Source organism: Engystomops pustulosus, chromosome 3 (genome assembly GCF_040894005.1).
Source record: "Engystomops pustulosus chromosome 3, aEngPut4.maternal, whole genome shotgun sequence".
In the NCBI taxonomy this organism is placed as follows: domain Eukaryota; kingdom Metazoa; phylum Chordata; class Amphibia; order Anura; family Leptodactylidae; genus Engystomops; species Engystomops pustulosus.
The window spans coordinates 175673973-175691884 of NC_092413.1; the positions used below are offsets into that span (position 1 = coordinate 175673973).

General features: G+C 45.4%; 1 protein-coding gene across 2 annotated transcripts in view; it reads left to right on the forward strand.

The window, feature by feature from the left end:
- Positions 1 to 936: 936 nt before the first annotated feature.
- The window catches only part of DIPK2A (divergent protein kinase domain 2A), a 33474-nt gene continuing 16498 nt past the window's right edge, over positions 937 to 17912 (forward strand). Inside the window, exon 1 of one of the 2 annotated variants that reach the window (XM_072143080.1) lies at positions 937 to 1023. Coding sequence is in view for 1 of the 2 variants with exons in the window: in XM_072143079.1 (XP_071999180.1) it covers positions 1219 to 1872 (654 nt within the window). In the remaining variant the exon portion in view is untranslated. The other variant, XM_072143079.1, reaches the window with a different exon arrangement.

Sequence of the window (17912 nt, forward strand, 5' to 3'; positions counted from 1 at the left end):
CAGCACCAGAAGTATAAGGAATGGTATAACACAGCACCAGAAATATAAGGATTGGTACAACACAGCACCAGAAGTATAAGGACCGATACAACACAGCGCCAGAAGTATCAGGAACCGGTATAACACAGCACCAGAAGTATGAGGACCGGTACAACACAGCACCAGAAGTATAAGGATTGGTACAACACAGCACCAGAAGTATAAGGATCAGTACAACACAGCATCAGAAGTATAAGGATCAGTACAACATGGCAACAGAAGTATCAGGAACCGGTATAACACAACGCCAGAAGTATCAGGAATGGTATAACACAGCGCCAAAAGTATCGGGAATGGTACAACACAGCACCAGAAGTATAAGGATTGGTACAACACAGCACCAGAAGTATAAGGATCGGTACAACACAGCACCAGAAGTATGAGGACCGGTACAACACAGCACCAGAAGTATGAGGACCGGTACAACACAGCACCAGAAGTATGAGGATCGGTACAACACAGCACCAGAAGTATAAGGATCGGTACAACACAGCACCAGAAGTATAAGGATCGGTACAACACAGCACCAGAAGTATCGGAAATGGTACAACACAGCACCAGAAGTATAAGGATCGGTACAACACAGCACCAGAAGTATGAGGATCGGTACAACACAGCACCTATGGTAAAACACAACACCAGAAGGAGCGACATTCCGCCAGATTAAAACTCCACTGTGATTGGTGGCCCGTTCGCCCCGCCCCCAGAGCAGATCGCGTCACCGCCCGCCTCCTCTCGCCCCCCTCTTATTTACTATGCAGCCAGAAGGAAGTTCCGCTCAAATTGTAAACTTTGCCCGTCCCAAGATGGCGGCAGAGAGCGCTCACGTCAAGTCGTTCCACACACTCACCGCCCAGCAGTGGTGTCACATGACCAAACAAAAGTGTCTCCTCCTCCTCCCTCCCCTCCCGGAGTTACACGGAGCTCGGCCACGCCCCCCGCTCGCGTCTGTTGGCTCGGGATGTGGCGAGCCGCCTCTTGTCAGTAAGTTCAGAGCTGCCTGTTCGCGGGGAGCGAGGAGAACGCGGCTCCGGGGGGAAGTGCACCGACCCGAGCCTCCACGCTAGCGGCCTCGGCTACGAGCTGGCCCCACCGGTGCTCAGACAGCGGCCGCGGGAGGGCGAAGCCGCCGCCGCTCCCCTCCTTCCCCGGGAGGGAGGCTGAAGTGAGCGCGGGACCATGTTGCGCCTTGTTTCGCTCAAGTTCGGGCGCCTGTACCGCTACGTGAAGCTGCTGTTCGCGGCCAGCCTGCTGGTGGTCATGCTGCTCAACACGCACTCGCTGCTCGCCTCCTTCCAGCGCAACGAGCTGACCGAGCGCCGCTTCCTGAGCCTGAACAAGTGCCCGGCGTGCTTCGGGACCAGCTGGTGCCGCAAGTTCATGAACGGGCAGCTGAGCTTCGAGGGCTGGGGGCGGCTGCGCCTGCTCGACTTCTTCAACGTGAAGAACGTGCACTTCGCGCAGTACGGGGAGCCCCGGGAGGGCAGCCGCCGCGTCGTGCTCAAGCGCCTGGGCTCCAACCAGGAACTGGCCGAGCTCGACCAGAAGATCTGCAAGAGGGCGACCGGCCGGCCCCGCTGCGACCTCATCCAGGCCATGTACAAGACCGACTTCGCCCGGCTCAACGGGGACGTCCGGCTGCTCACCCCGGACGTGGTGGAGGGCTGGTCCGACCTGGTGCACTGCCCCTCGCAGCGCCTGCTCGACCGCCTGGTGCGCCGCTACGCCGAGACCAAGGACTCCGGCAGCTTCCTGCTCAAGAACCTCAAGGACACGGAGAGAATGCAGCTGCTGCTCACCCTGGCCTTCAACCCCGAGCCCCTGGTGCTGCAGGTAAGTTACTGCCGTCCTACCTGGGACCACCTACCGGGGGCTGCTACGTGTCCTAAACTCCCTGTCATAGGAGTACAAGTACCAGGCTCTTGTCCGTCCCTCCCTGTCATAGCACTACAAGTACCAGCATGGCTCCTGTCCTCCCCTCCCTGTCATAGCACTACAAGTACCAGCATGACTCCTGTCCTCCCCTCCCTGTCATAGGACTACAAGTACCAGCATGACTCCTGTCCTCCCCTCCCTGTCATAGCACTACAAGTACCAGCATGCTTCCTGTCCTCCACTCCCTGTCATAGCACTACAAGTACCAGCATGACTCCTGTCCTTCCCTCCCTGTCATAGGACTACTGCTCCCAACATGACTCCTGTCCTTCCCTCCCTGTCATAAGACTACAGCTCCCAGCATGACTCCTGTGCTCCCCTACTTGTCATAGGACTACAAGTACCAGCATGGCTCCTGTCCTCCACTCCCTGTCATAGGACTACAAGTACCAGCATGGCTCCTGTCCTCCACTCCCTGTCATAGGACTACAAGTACCAGCATGGCTCCTGTCCCCCACTCCCTGTCATAGGACTACAAGTACCAGCATGGCTCCTGTCCCCCACTCCCTGTCATAGGACTACAAGTACCAGCATGGCTCCTGTCCTCCCCTCCCTGTCATAGGACTACAAGTACCAGCATGGCTCCTGTCCTCCCCTCCCTGTCATAGGACTACAAGTACCAGCATGGCTCCTGTCCTCCCCTCCCTGTCATAGGACTACAAGTACCAGCATGACTCCTGTCCTCCCCTCCCTGTCATAGGACTACAAGTACCAGCATGACTCCTGTGCTTCCCTACTTGTCATAGGACTACTGCTCCCAGCATGGCCCCTGTCCTCCCCTCCCTGTCATAGGACTACAAGTACCAGCATGGCCCCTGTCCTCCCCTCCCTGTCATAGGACTACAAGTACCAGCATGACTCCTGTCCTTCCCTCCCTGTCATAGGACTACTGCTCCCAGCATGGCCCCTGTCCTCCCCTCCCTGTCATAGGACTACAAGTACCAGCATGGCTCCTGTCCTCCCCTCCCTGTCATAGGACTACAAGTACCAGCATGGCTCCTGTCCTCCCCTCCCTGTCATAGGACTACAAGTACCAGCATGGCTCCTGTCCTCCCCTCCCTGTCATAGGACTACAAGTACCAGCATGGCTCCTGTCCTCCCCTCCCTGTCATAGGACTACAAGTACCAGCATGGCTCCTGTCCTCCCCTCCCTGTCATAGGACTACAAGTACCAGCATGGCTCCTGTCCTCCCCTCCCTGTCATAGCACTACAGTTACCAGCATGCCTCCTGTCCTCCACTCCGTCATAGGACTACAGCTCCCAGCATCGCTCCTGTCCTCCCTGTCATAGGACTACAAGTACCAGCATGGCTCCTGTCCTCCCCTCCCTGTCATAGGACTACAGCTCCCAGCATCGCTCCTGTCCTCCCTGTCATAGGACTACAAGTACCAGCATGGCCCCTGTCCTCCCCTCCCTGGCATAGGACTACAAGTACCAGCATGACTCCTGTGCTTCCCTACTTGTCATAGGACTACTGCTCCCAGCATGTCTGCTGTGCTTCCCATCCTAGAACTACAGGTCCCAGCATGACTCTTGTTTTACCCATCCCCACCTTGTCTCATGTGCTCCCCAGGTTGTCATAGGGCTACAGGTCCAGGTTTCCCCACATCCCTTGTCATTGGGCTATAACTTGGGCTCATTTGCTCCCAGTTCCTGTTATAGGACTACAGGTCCCCTCTTTATACAGCTACCCCCTCTCTATCATAGGACGGTGTGACTACAGATCCCAGTGTCACATCTTATCTTCTGTCTACCCTGTGGTTCTGCTATCTTGGCCCCCGGATAGCCTTAGTATAGCCGCAGGAACTTTCTCCTCTGTCCTACAGTTACTAGCTCCAGTGTCCTCTGTGCTTATCAGTCTATGAACTACAAGTGCCAGCATGTTCTTTCCCTCTTGACCCTGCATGTGATAATCTCAGATAGAGTAGGACTACAAGTCCCATCGAGTCTTCACCTGTCTTCTCAGTTACAATGAAACTACTGACCCCAGGTCTATGTTATGTCTCCCCTATCATAAAGGGACGCGGTGCATCTATAGATCAGTCAGTGTGTCAGCTTCCTGGTGGTGTAACATGTCCCAGCATGTGTCCTCCTGCCTCCTAGGACATGACCTGTAGTGTCCTGCCTGATCCTGACCTGTGTCTAGCTAACGGGGCACTATAAGTCCCAGCACACACAGAGCTGCTATAGTGGATGCATGTAATATTGTGAGTTGTCTCAAAGTCCTGTTGTACGTGATTATTACTTGTGTGATGAGTCTAGTGATGCACTGCACCCACCACTCAGTTTGTAGCATCTGGGATTAGCTGCCAAGTGGGGGGCGCATCGGGCACTGTTGGTAGCTGCCGGCACTGCTCATGGTTTGGTAGTGTGGTTAATCCTGTAGTAATGATTTTTAGCTGACAACTAGTGCAGCCAGTAAGAGATCTGTGTAGGTAATGATGCATCCGTAGGTGTAAGGCTGTGGCTCCCTGCATCTGTGTATGGAGCTGGTGATTTAGGTGACAGCTGTCTTATATCTGTGGGCATCTTTTCTACGTGTGTATTTGAGCATTAGTGGCCCTCCCTGAACAGCGTGGGCCTCCACTAGCCTCTTGGGGTCTGGTCACACTTGCGTTTTTCCTGTTTTGTGACAGAAGCACATGTCCTATTACACTACTAGGAATCAAGACCTGTATCAAACTGTGTCTAGAAATATGCCCGTTTATAATAAATCCTCTTACCCATCGTGCCAGGATAAACAGATCCTTGTGTGCCCAGTCTGAGTGACCCCTTCATACTTTTAGTTTTTTGTGGTCATAAATATTTTGCGTTTCTCTGTGCCCGCTCCTTACCCTTAATTCCAGCAGGTTGGTGCCAGTCTCTCATGCCAGTGACTATTCTGTGTTTTTTGGTGTGACACTAAGCAGTTGTGGATACTTGTGTTGGTTGTACCCCGAGAGGAGAGATTCTGTGTGAATTGTAAGGGTAGCTGCCCAATGTTGGCTATGTGGTGGTAGACTGCAGTTATGGACTTGTTGGGACAGGTTACACTGTGATACTTGTTTGTTCTGTTCTTAGGGGATTTCTCCGCTTTGTTTTATGATTAGTCACCTGGACTTGGTTCCTCTTTATCTCCAGGGTCAGAACTGATCACTAATCTCTGGAGATATAGAAGTAGTCGTATTTATGTTCACACATTGACATGGATTGTAATGCAGGTTCTTATCCGCTTTCACTGAATAATAAAAGGGGGTGTTTTATACCCCATTCAGTCACAGCAGAAAGTATTAGCACGGAGTCGCTACTTTTCTGGCTACAGCATTGATGCACCTATTCAGTGTGGGAAAAGCCATGGGTTATCTACATTGCTTGATATTGGAGCTAAAGGATCCTATGTCCACAGCAGACGTTTGAGGGTCAGCCTTTTATTTCTTATGTTGATTATCCGACTATTACAAAATTAGTGCGAAGATTTCCTTGGTTTGTAGAGGATGTTCCACGTGCCATAGACATGTAGCACAGTGTTTCCTATAAGTGATGTTTTATATGTTGTGGGGTTACCACCGAGTGGCTGCTCATCCTGTATCTACCGATTGGTTTATGTAAATCGTTACTGAATATGATGGCGCTATATACAGGTTTATTATCGCTCCCCTCACTTGTGCCTCTTCCTCCGGCAGGACGCTCCTTGGTCGCACGCTGGGCTCTATGTGACACACATGGGTTGTCTGTGGTGCGCTTGAATGGTCGTGTTGTCTTCCTGTGTGTGCCTGACCCCAGGCCTGTTAATGGCCTCCAGTGTTATGGTATGGGGTAATGTGATGACAGGATGGCTGCTTCCTCTGTCTGTGAATGAGAGATCTAGTTTCAGCATGTAAAATGTCCTGTCTCTGTGCATTACTCTGCTGAGCTGTAACTACAGCGCGGCCGTGTAGACAGCGGATCAATAGCTGAGTAACCATTACACTGCGAGCCGCACTTACTGCAGTATATACAGTGATATGCAATGCTCCATGTAGGAGACTGGCTTCCTTTTTGTGATGGTTACCTTTGATGTACACAATGCAGTCATGGCGCTTGTATAGCGCTATTTTGTTACTTATTGGCAGTAGGTATTCTGTGATTTGTTCGCAGTATTCTGCGTCCTCTCTTATCCCTAGTGAAGGTGTAAACTCCCTGGTTAGGTGCCATTTCAGTAGATGGCAGTGCTGGGTCGCTTTATTTTTCTTAATTTGCTAGTTTTTGCAGACTCCTGATAACTGTGCAGCGTCCTCCTCTCAGTGACTGTCTCTTCCAGCCGTCTCGGGTGGCGTATATACCGCGTTCATGTGGGCATTTATTAATATATCCCCCCACGGTCTGAAGCAGACGTAATGCTTATTAAATCTGTTGTGGCTTTGCTTATTACTCTTTAATGGCTGCTTTAGCACAAGTGTCCTGATATGTGCACAGCTGGTTCTTGACCGTGTGAACAGGATTGGGACATTGTACAAATCCATTGGATCTGTCTGCATAGGCTGCAATCAGTTTAAACATTTTTGAATATTGTCAATGTGAAACTTTTTGGATTCTTCTGTCTGGTTTAGTCAACACTGATATCCAAATACAACTTTTAACATGGAATCTCATTGCTGAACTGTGTAGTATATTACACTGCAGATACCCTTAAAATACAAAATTCAGGTTACATTTTTCAAGGCAAGTGGAGGAGCATAGTTAAAATTGTATGGCTATTCTGATGCTTCAAATCTGTACAGAAAACCTGAACGTATTCCATGCCAGACGCACACGTTGCAGATCTGTATATACGGAAGCCACATTAGCAGAATGGCTGCGGGATTTACCCCAGCAATCATCCCACTGCCATTCCCCAAGTGACAGGAACCAGCCACAAGTGGCCCCTTGTAATGCAGATACTGGAGCATTGTACCACGATTGGCAGCAGAAAGTCGCAGATATTTTATGTGCTTTGACTGGAAAATCTGTAGCAGAAAGGAGTCTCTGCTCCTGATTTTTTTTATTTTTTGTAATGTGTATGGGATTGTCATCGATCCTCTATACTACACTGCTACCGGATTACAATGTGGATTCGCCTTGCGGCAGAGAATACTTAATGTTCAGTTATCCTGGAGCTGGACGCTACATTCACACAAGTTGGTGCAGTTTTTTCATCTGAAATCCTGATGTAATGGAGAATGGAATCAAGTTAAATGCAGAATTGACTAGTTGCTGATGGAAATCTCTTCACTGCATGTACATTTCCCCGCAGAAATGTGCGCTCTGAAAGTTTTCTTAGCTACACTAGTAATGTATTACCTGGCATTTTTAGCATATTTTGTGTGCAGCTAGCCTGAGAGTTTGACACTTTTTATTATATATATACGTGGGAAACTAGGACACTTTCAAGTTTCCAAATGCTTTTGGGGTACATCTGACTCACCTGGTCCATATATTCCCCAGCATGCCGGCAGTTTTAATGATTTTCTAGATATGGGGGGGGGGGATTGCACCAATGTTTTATTTTATTACAAGCATTTAAAGGAAATCTACAATCAAACTCCAGCATAAACCAGGGGAACTTGCTCATAGATCCAGGCTCCTTAATTCCTTCTTTGCTGCAGCTTTACAGACTGTTACACTGTCCTACCTTCCCCTCGGCTCAGGAAGCAGCTTGTGTGTTATCTCACCACAGTAGAGGACGTTTCGGCACACAGTGGGGTGTGGGAAGTGCTCAAGAACTGTGAAACAGCCTGTGAATCAGCAGCACAGACAGGCCTTGATACCCACTTAGCCAATTAGCATAATTTTAAAAGTTGATTTTAAAAGGAAGTGGTAAACCACAGTTAAAGTGCCTGGAGCTATGATTAAGTGCCTCTGGTTTATCCATGCCTCGATTTTGATGGTAGGTTTCCTTTAATACAGACGTTCCCCTACTTAAGAACACTCAACTTACAAACAACCCCCTAGTTACAAACGGACCTCTGGTAATTGGTCATTTATTGTACTTTAGCCTTGGGCTACAATAAACAATTATAAGTTATCCCAGGTGTCTGCAGTGAAGCTTTATTATTAATCCTGGTTCTTATGACAACCTAACATTTTTAAAATCCAATTGCCACAGAAACCAAAAAAAATTTGTCTGGAGTTGGTTATAAAATATACAGTTCTGACATGCATACAAATTCAACTTAAGAACAAACCTACAGAACCTATCTTGTACGTAACCCGGGGACTGCCTGTACTGGGAATGTTTTCCGAGGCAGCTTCTCATTGCGTATGAATGTCCGCATGCATCCATTTCTTTAGCATTTTGGACCTGTCAGACGACAGGATTGGCTGCTAGGAGATACATAAAGATGCTAATGTGAGAAGATGGTTTTGTAGCTTTTCTTGTTTTCTACAGTAAAACTGCATTTGAGACTTGTGATTGATTGGTTCAAACCTCCTAAATCTGCAGCTTTTGTGAATTCCCTACAGGCTGTATCCCAGACAGCGGGGCACAGCGCAGAGCCCTCAGCCTCAGTAAGAGGGGCCACATATTCCCAGTGGTGCCGGCTCCATTTGTGCGCTTGGCTGTGCAGAGCTTTTTACCTTGATGGATGTGTTACAGGAAGAGATCCATAGTCTCCTATCACAGGCTGCGATTATTTTATGTTGATCCACGACTGTGCACAAAGTATTTTTTGTAAATCACAAGGTGACTATCTGCAGATGTAAATAGGGATACAAAAACATATATTCCTGTGAGTGCATCCATCTACTGAGCTGCGGGTGGATTTGCATTCCCAGCCACAGTAAACAGCATAGTCTCCCATTCCTTAACCCCTTAACGCTCTGCGCCGTAGCTCTACGGCACAGAGGTATAAGGGATGTATGAAGAGGGCTCACGGGCTGAGTCCTCTTCATACAGAGGTGGGGGTTTTTGCATTTTGCACAAAACCCCCACCGCTAATAACCGCGGTCGGTGCTTGCCGATCGCGGCTATTAACCCTCTAAACGCCGCCGGCAAAGTCGCCGCCGGCGTTTAAAAGACGGCGGCGCGCGGGCGCCGCCATCTTTTTTCCGATCGCCACGCCCCCGAACGTCATCGGGGGGCGGCGATCGGTTGCCATGGTAGCCTCGGGTCTTCTTTTGACACGAGGCTACATGGCTTATGCAGGTTCGTTACAATGAACCAGTGGCTCATTGTAATGTATGACCTGCAAAAATGCCATATATTGCAATACAGAAGTATTACAGTATATGGTAGGAGCGATCTGACCATCTAGGGTTAATGTACCCTAGATGGTCTAAAAAATAGTGAAAAAAAAAGTTTTATAAATTAATAAAATATTAAAAGTTCAAATCACCCCCCTTTCCCTAGAACGGATATAAAACATAACAAACAGTAAAAATCAGACATATTAGGTATTGCCGCGTCCCAAAATGCCCGATTTATCAAAATATAAAAACGGTTACCTCCGGCGGTGACCTCCGAGGCGGGAAATGGCGCCCAAATGTCCGAAATGCGACTTTTACACCTTTTTACATAACATAAAAAATTATCAAAATGTCGCACAGACCTCAAAATGGTAGCAATGAAAACGTCGCCTCATTTCGCAAAAAATGACCCCTCACACATCTCCGCGCGCCAAAGTATGAAAAAGTTATTAGCGTCAGAAGATGGCAAAATTTTTTTTCTTTTTTGTACACATTCGTTTCATTTTTAAAACACAATAAAACCTATATAAATTTGGTATCACCGCGATCGCACCGAACCAAAGAATAAAGTAGGCATGTTATTTGGAGCGAAGAGTGAAAGTCGTGCGTTTTTTTTTCAATTTTTCCACATTTGGAATTTTTTTTCAGCTTCGCAGTACACGGCATGTTAAGATAAATAACATCACGGGAAAGTAAAATTTGTTACGCACAAAATAAGCCCTCACACAGGTCTGTACACGTAAAAATGAAAAAGTTATGGATTTTTGAAGTTGGAGAGCAAGAAATCAGCCGAAAAACCCTGCGTCCTTAAGGGGTTAAACTTATCTGCATATTCCTCAGCAGAGCATGCGCTGCTCTCCGTGAGGACCTCTGCCCACATTTTTTACCTGCAAGTCCTTCATTGGACTTGTGCTAAACTCTAAAACATAACTCTTCAATATGTCTTTACACACAAGGTTTTTTCCCTCCGTGTCCTTCTGCTCTGCGATGCAGCAAAAGTAGAGCATGTCCTACTTCGATGTGAGTCCGTGGAAAAAAAACACACATTCAAGTCTATGGGTAAATGAAGACAAAACTGATCATCCAAGTGCGGTCAATTTTTTTTTCTGCATGTTTCAAGGAAGTAGCTGAGAGCAGAAAGAATGACACGGGTGAAGGATGATTTTGTGTTATAAAAAAAAACACATTGGGGGAGAGTTATCAGAAGTGTCTGAGAGCAGGCCATGACAACCAATCCGAGGTTAGCTTTCATTTTCCCACTGCTCTTTATAAAATTAAAGCTGACTTCTGGTTTACAAGGACTGCTAGAACAGTTTTACCTCGGACACTTTTGTTAAATCTTCCCTTTTTAATTTGTTCCATGGCACTCGGACTGAACTATGAAAAAAACTAAACACACTCTGATCAGTCGTTGACCAAAATCTGATCAAACGATTTTCACTGAGAAGTTGTGCGTTTTTTTTTTGTTTTTTTTTTAACCAGGTTTGTGGGCAAGGGGCTCCTGGGTAATAACTTGCTTCCTTCACACCCAATAGAAGTGGCTTTCTGCCCTGCTTGTCAGGAAAGTGCAGTGAAATTTCAGAAAGTGAGAAGGTGCTATGGTATCAGCTGCCACATGGGAGAAGGGATCCAGAAGAAGAGATAAGGAGGTAAATTATTTCAGGGATCGATAGGACAACCCCTTTAATGGGTTTTGTATAGGACTGAACACGTCAGCCTCTCATTTGGAGTTACCTGCAGTAAGATGATGAGATGGAGGTTACTTGCTGGTCTAGACTCACAGCAAGGTGTCACTTGTTTTCTGTGAGAGCTTTCTCCATGTGATAATTATATAACGTTACATATTGCCGTGTAGCTCCCTATAGATTCTATTAATGTGCAGGATTGTTGAGGCTTAGAAGAAAGTGATCAGAACAATCCAGCGAGTCTATGCAGTGTGGGATTACCGGCCGTACTGAGGCGATTGCAGAGTTTATCTTGTCTATTTGTAGCAGGGATTATTGTAAAGTAGCAGTGCTTACAAAATTGTACCAATCAATGATGGGCGTAATTTGATGTAATCTGTCCTGGTGCTTTGGGGTCTCCTGACTTTCTAGCTCAGGAGAATAGTTTACTGCACAGAAAGTATTTTGGTCTTTCTTATATTTATAGATTTTTGATCATTTCTGATTTGTTAGCAGAATTTTCTACTTGGGGACACCTGACTTCCCCTAGTTAAAGACAGACCCCTCTCCCTACTGTGACCTCTGCTAAAGCTCTCTACTATAGACCCAGGCTGCAATGATCAGCTGTAAGGTGTCTGTAATGAAGCTTTATTGATAATCCTTAGTCCAATTGCAGCAAAAACCTTTGAAACTCCAATTGTCAATGGGGCAAAAAAAAAAAAAAAATTGTCTGGATCTACAATGAGAAAATACAGTATCGACTTGCATACAAATTCAACAATCAAGTCAAGAACAAACCTGTTGAACCTATCTATTATGTAACTCGGGTCTGCCTGTAATTAAGGTAAACTTTGTAATAGTCTATTAAAGAAAAATAATTTGTTCTCCCCTCCCTATCCAGAAATCAAGGGTCTTTTGACCCCGTTCTAGATATAGATACAGGTTCCTTGCCCAAGACCCGTACTCAGATCTATTGTGTATTTATTTCTGTATAATTTTTATATGTATTAAATACACAAGATGGGAAATATTCCTATTATCCAGGAAGTGTATGTCTTCTTGCTGTGAATAGAGTGCTTTCAGGTTCACCTATAAATTGATTTTTTTTTTAACATTGCAGCCATGTAAAGGAACATTTTAGGGATAAGGGCAATGCTTTTTAAGAATAAGTTTTAATTATAAGTTCTTTGATAACTTGTAATGTATGTGTATGTCACAATGACACCTTACACAGCTCTTTACATTGAACTATGAAAAAGTTATTGGTGTGAGAAGATGGCAAAATGAATTTTTTTTTTTCTCATGTAGGTTTAATTGTGATTTTTTAAAATAGTATTAGTATGGGAATCTGTAGCTGGAGAGAAGCGGGTGGGTTGAAATTATTGAAAAGGGCACTAGGAGATGTGAACGCTCCCGAGCTGTAGCTGTCAGGTGCAGCAGAATATCGGTTCTGGTTGCTGGCAACATTTGAAAAATAAACTCCAGGACCTTGTGTGATGTCACAAGCATGTGACCTGCTTCAGGCCATACAATTACATGGAGGAAGTCTTTGTACATTGCCCCATGAATGATATGTAGCAGAGAGGGTTGTGTTTGAAACTAGATCAAAATCTCCAAAATTCAAGGGAAGGCAAAAATAAAAGTTCAGTTCTCCTAGCAGGTGCAGAATATCAATTACAAAGAAACTTTTTTTTTTTTTCAACAAGTGTTTTCTCCCTTATCATTTTTTTTTTTTTTTACATTTTCTGCAAATAAATAAAATCCATATCAGATAAAATGATTGTCTTGTATATGAGGCTTTTTGAATGTGTGCAATCTGCATAATTTAGCGAGTTTATTGCCTATAATTGCTCGCACTTGACAATCCTGCAGCATCGGGAAATGATTGATTCAGCTTTTATGGCTAATGTACAAATCTTTGACATCTGCTGTCTGAGATCTTCCCGTTCTGAGAAGAGATTATCCTCTGTATATCTGACAGACTGGAATAATTAAAGCATGGTGTCCTGCCTTTGGTTTACCAGCTAACTTCTGTAATACACTGTACAGCTGTCACTTAATCCATAACTTATTTCTAGAGCCCCATTTACATTGAAGCCCCGGTGTTGCCGATGAAGATGTCATTCTCTTACAGATTTAATAGCTAGTTTGGCTGGTATTTTCTTTGTCTTCATTTTGTTAGTTTTCTCTCCTAAATTGTAATATCTATTATTGAGAAAACAAAGTATCCTAATAAGGAGTAAAATGAGCACATTGTGTTCAAGGGTCATTGACTAGGCACTTTTGCTACATGATGGCCACAAAACTATCAGCTAACCACAATGACCCTGACACACAGTATAGAGCAGGACATGTTCCAGGTCTGTGTATGGCCCCACTGACGGCAATGCATTAGTCTGCATTACAAGTCTAGCCCATCATGGCCATGAAGCTGTCCCTTACCCAGAGACTTTTGCTGCACACGCATGCATTAAAGAACTGTAAAGTATGAAAAACTAGGGGAAACGCATGATATCGGTAACCAGAACCCAGTATCTTGCATTAAAACAATGCAAGATACCAGGTTCTGGTTACCGATCACTTGTATTTCCATAATAACATATATGAGATTGGGTCGAAACCATAAAAACAACGCTAGCGGTATGTGTGACCGAATCCTAACTCTGCACTAAGAAAAAAACAGCAATTCTCTAATTGGCTCGGCTCTCTGCAGGTGGTTTGCTGCTACCACAGGTTTTACCTTGCCCCCCCCCCCCCCCCCCCCGACTGCTCTCAATTTTTCATGCTTTCTGGTAACCGTGGAAAACCATATAGGAAAGGAGGCTTGTTGGGAGGAGAAGTAGAATAGTGCAAGAAAAGAGGACCATGCTGAAACATGCCAATTAGAAACATGCTGTCTTCATTCATATGAATGCCCTTAGCTGATGGCACAACCAGGAAATCCCACCCACTTCAGGAATGGCTGAATATGATTTTTAATAAGGAATGCTAGATATCTCAGGATGGGAAGAAGCCAGCAGCTTGATATGGGTATAGTTAGATTTGTTGTCAGTCTCTCTCCAGCTGTGCTAAAACAATTTTGGTCAGAAACTTTACAGTTACGCTTTAAAGTCGGTCAGGGTCAGGCCATGTGAAAACATGGATCACATCATATTCTATTCTTTTAGATCAGGATTTTGGGAAATATGCATTTTCCTTTATACCATCCTGGAAAACATATTTGATGTTCAGTGGACAGCCTTGCTGGGTAGAGGTGATGTTTTATGGAGAACGTATTGGCATGTTTGTCAGAATCCCTTGGTGGAACATCGATGGCTAAGTCTCCACATGCCTGCCGAGGGAAAGTCTTCATACTTCCCGGACCTTTAGATTAGGATAGCCACTTTCAGTACACAGGATGTGAGCACTGAGGCATAGAGTAGGATGCACACCTTGGGTGCCTGCATTCGGCCATATTTAGATGTATTCATTCTCTGGCATCCGTTTACATCCATTGTTGCGTTTAAAGGTGCCGGACACTTTCACTTCTGCTGCTTTGGGGCATGCTAACGAAGATTGTCGCTTATCTTCATAAGGATTTCTCCAGCGTTGGCCGGATCCTCCTGAGCCTGTTCTCTTCTCCCCTTGTGCAGTCTGTCCTGCCTGGTTTCCTCACGGGAGAGACGTGTGACGTTCATCCTGTCCTGTATACGCTCCTGCGACGTAACCTGTCTCCTGCTATAAATGTTCACAGCTGTGTCTGTGCTCAGTGAGTGGAGGCACCGCTCTGAGACACCCTGGAAGCCAGGGGATGCAAGAGGGAGAATAGGAGTAGTGATTTATCACCTGGTACTGGCACGGTGGGGGGGATCTTTATTCTAATTGTGCCCATTTGATTTAAATTTAAAGTCATAATGGCCAACCCCTTTTAAGCTTTTAAAGGGAGTGTATCAAGTTTTCCCCTAACTAATAATAGGATAATAAGCTGATTGGTGATGTGCTAACTGCTTGGAACCCACCAACACCAGAACAAACTCCAGCAAACAGAATTGTGGGGGCCCTGTTTTCACCACTAGGATGAAAGACTATGCAAATGAACCTGTGGGGGTCCAGGCTTCTTTAGCACCTACAGAGCCCGGAGCCTGGTGATAGATGCCCTTTGAGGACAGTTGCTCAAACCTGCCATTCCACCTTTAGTGAGAACGGGACTCCTTGTTCTCTGGATTGCTGGGGGTTTCATTCTCCAGATTCTTTGGAGTATATGCAATTCCTCACAGATCATCTTGTGGATAGGGGATAGCAACCAAAATTTATACAAATCACACATCAAAACTAGGTGTGATAAACCAGGGGGCACTTGCCCATATTTCCAGGCACCATAACTGCGGTATATTATATTTATCTATGGCCTACCCTTATCTAAAATCAACTTTGAAAAGTATGGTGATAAGCCAGAAAGGTTCTTGGGGGTGTTACCAGAGCCCCCCAGTGTGATGTAACTTCACATGCTGTTCTACTATGCAGGAGAATTCCCCCGCAGTGTGAAGCCAGAGCATAATTGTTGAAGTAGAATTTAAAGGAAGGAGGCCATGGATAACGATAAGATTACTGCCTTGATCTACGAGTAAGTGTCCCTGATTTATCAAGATGGATTTTGATGGTAGATTTCCTTTAAGGTTGCAGCCTCTTATTGCACCAGATCTGTTTCTGATGCTGAATGATTCTTACCAAACTTTTTGCAAAATTTGCCAAATTTTGGTAGGACTAAAGAGATTTCTATTCTTGCTCAGCCGCTCCCTTTTTGTTCTATGCGTCTTAAATGTCTAAAAATGAGGCTTTTATAACCCAGTCTCATAGGGAAAGTACATTTTGATGCATTTTGCAGGACGTGTCCCCCCCATGGTTTGATCTGATGTACTCCACATTTCAGGATGGTGGCTGGTTCTCTTGAAATAAACAACGAAGATTAAAGTAAAATAAAGCTTTACTAGAAAGTAATATGATCATGTTTAATATAATATGTGGTAGGTAATAGCGGGGTAGTATTCTGCTCCCCCGTGCTGGAGAGACCTCTTATCAGAAGTAAAGGTTCTGCATGATCTGTGACGGATGAATTCACTCTGATTCATTACCCTGGCAGTGGAGGAGATGCAGATTGCATTTACATTGTCTGCCTTTGTTTCACATAAGCTCTAGCTAAACACAGCTGTAAGAGGTTTTCTGCTTCTTCCATGGGGGTAAATTAGGATCATGTCAGGAGGTAAAAATACACCTATATGGGGTGTGGTGTGTACTGTAATAATGGTAATAAGAGGATGCCCCTCCCCTGCGCTATATGGGATAAATGACTAATTTCTCTTCCACAACTACAGTAAGCAACACCAAATACAGATTTCCATCTGTGTTTTATATTTTTTACAGATGAAACTATGAAGGCTTCTGCATATACTTGGGGCAGTTTTTTCAGTATTCATAAGACAAACCCAAACATGGATCTGAAACACAGGATCTGTACTAAACTTTCCAGTGTAGGGTCCACTCCTGTTTTTGGCTTATAGATACTGAGCAGTATACTGGTGTGACCATACACACAAAAAACTTCACTGAACCAGCTTTTAGTAAAGGAGAAAACTGCCTTTACTACTCATTACATGGCATCCAACAGCAATAAACAGGTAGACAGGATATCAGGTACCTGTTTATTGCTGTTGGATGTCACGCAATGAGGAATAAAGGCGGTTTTATCCTTTACTAAAAGCTGGATCCGTGAAGTTATTTTGTGTATCATCACACTTGCTGCAGCCAAGTTGGATCCGTGCTAGAGCCAAAGGTATCCGCAGATGGAGGTGAGCTGGAGGAATCCTTGTTTGCTTACTGTTGTGTGACCCCTGGCCTGAGACTAGGGACTGCATCAAGTAGTTTTTAAACTTGGGTCCAGATCCCACTTCTGCTGGAGTTTTCTACAATAATTAAAGCTAAATATTGAAGGGGAACATCTCATGTTCTGAATGCACAGTCATGTTTCGGAGACCTTTGCATATTGATCGCTGTGTATGTAACCCCTAAAGTACCCTGTAACCTGTCAATTGTAGAGGACAGCCGTTTGCAGACTACAGAGGGGCCGCATATAGGATTGAAGGCTCCTTCTTAGCAGAGCTTTGAGGTGTGAGACTGCTTGGGAGAAAACTGTCAGTGTGTCTGAGAACAAACACCTAATAATTTAAGTGAAGTGTCTGCGCTGTGAATAGGGGGAGAGCCGCCCAGACAGGTTTATTGGGTCACATCTGCTGTGTTGACAGAAGTGTGGGATGTTTCATGGCTACCATATATCAGCATACGCTGGCCTTATTTACATTAATAAAATGTCCCACTTTATTAACCCTTTGCGTCTCAATGAGCTATGATTCCACGCAGAGTGAGATCACCGGCAGAAGTGCACATCTTCAGGCTTTTGGTTAGATTCATTTTCTGCAGTCGTTTGTCAATTTTTCAGCAGATTAGGATCCCATTGTGTTTATGGATTATTCTATAAAGTATCTTAATTCAATTTTGAGGCTCAGGTACTCTTAACCAAAGCGGTTATAACTTTTGGTTTGCATACAAATAAATGTTAGAGAGGCAAATGGGGGCCCACAAAGTTACAGTAAAGCTGCATTCAGACAGCCATAGGGGGTCGTATATACAGCAATAGGCACGCCGTACGGTTCCGTAGCCGAGAGAAAAATGGGTCATGTCCCATCTTTCCCTGGAATCCGCTGTCGTGCGCTATGTTTTTCTATGGAGAGGGGCTGGGGTGAGTAGCGCCCCCCCCTCGCCCCGGCATGTGCCTGCTGTACTGTTCACCTGATCTATGAGCTCTGAGGACACATGTATTACAGATGCATTGGGATAATCTGCAGATAAGTCATATGAAGGAAACAAAACGTTACATCCCAGCACCATAGTAACATCCAGAATGGCTTTATTGTAAATCCTTGTAAAGAGTGGTAGATGCATTTTCGAGTGAACACAGAAATGCTTTACCACTCCTTACAATGATTTTAAAGGATTTTCAATAAAGACATTCTGGATTTTACTGTGGAGCTGGAATGCAATGGCTGAGCTCCACGCAC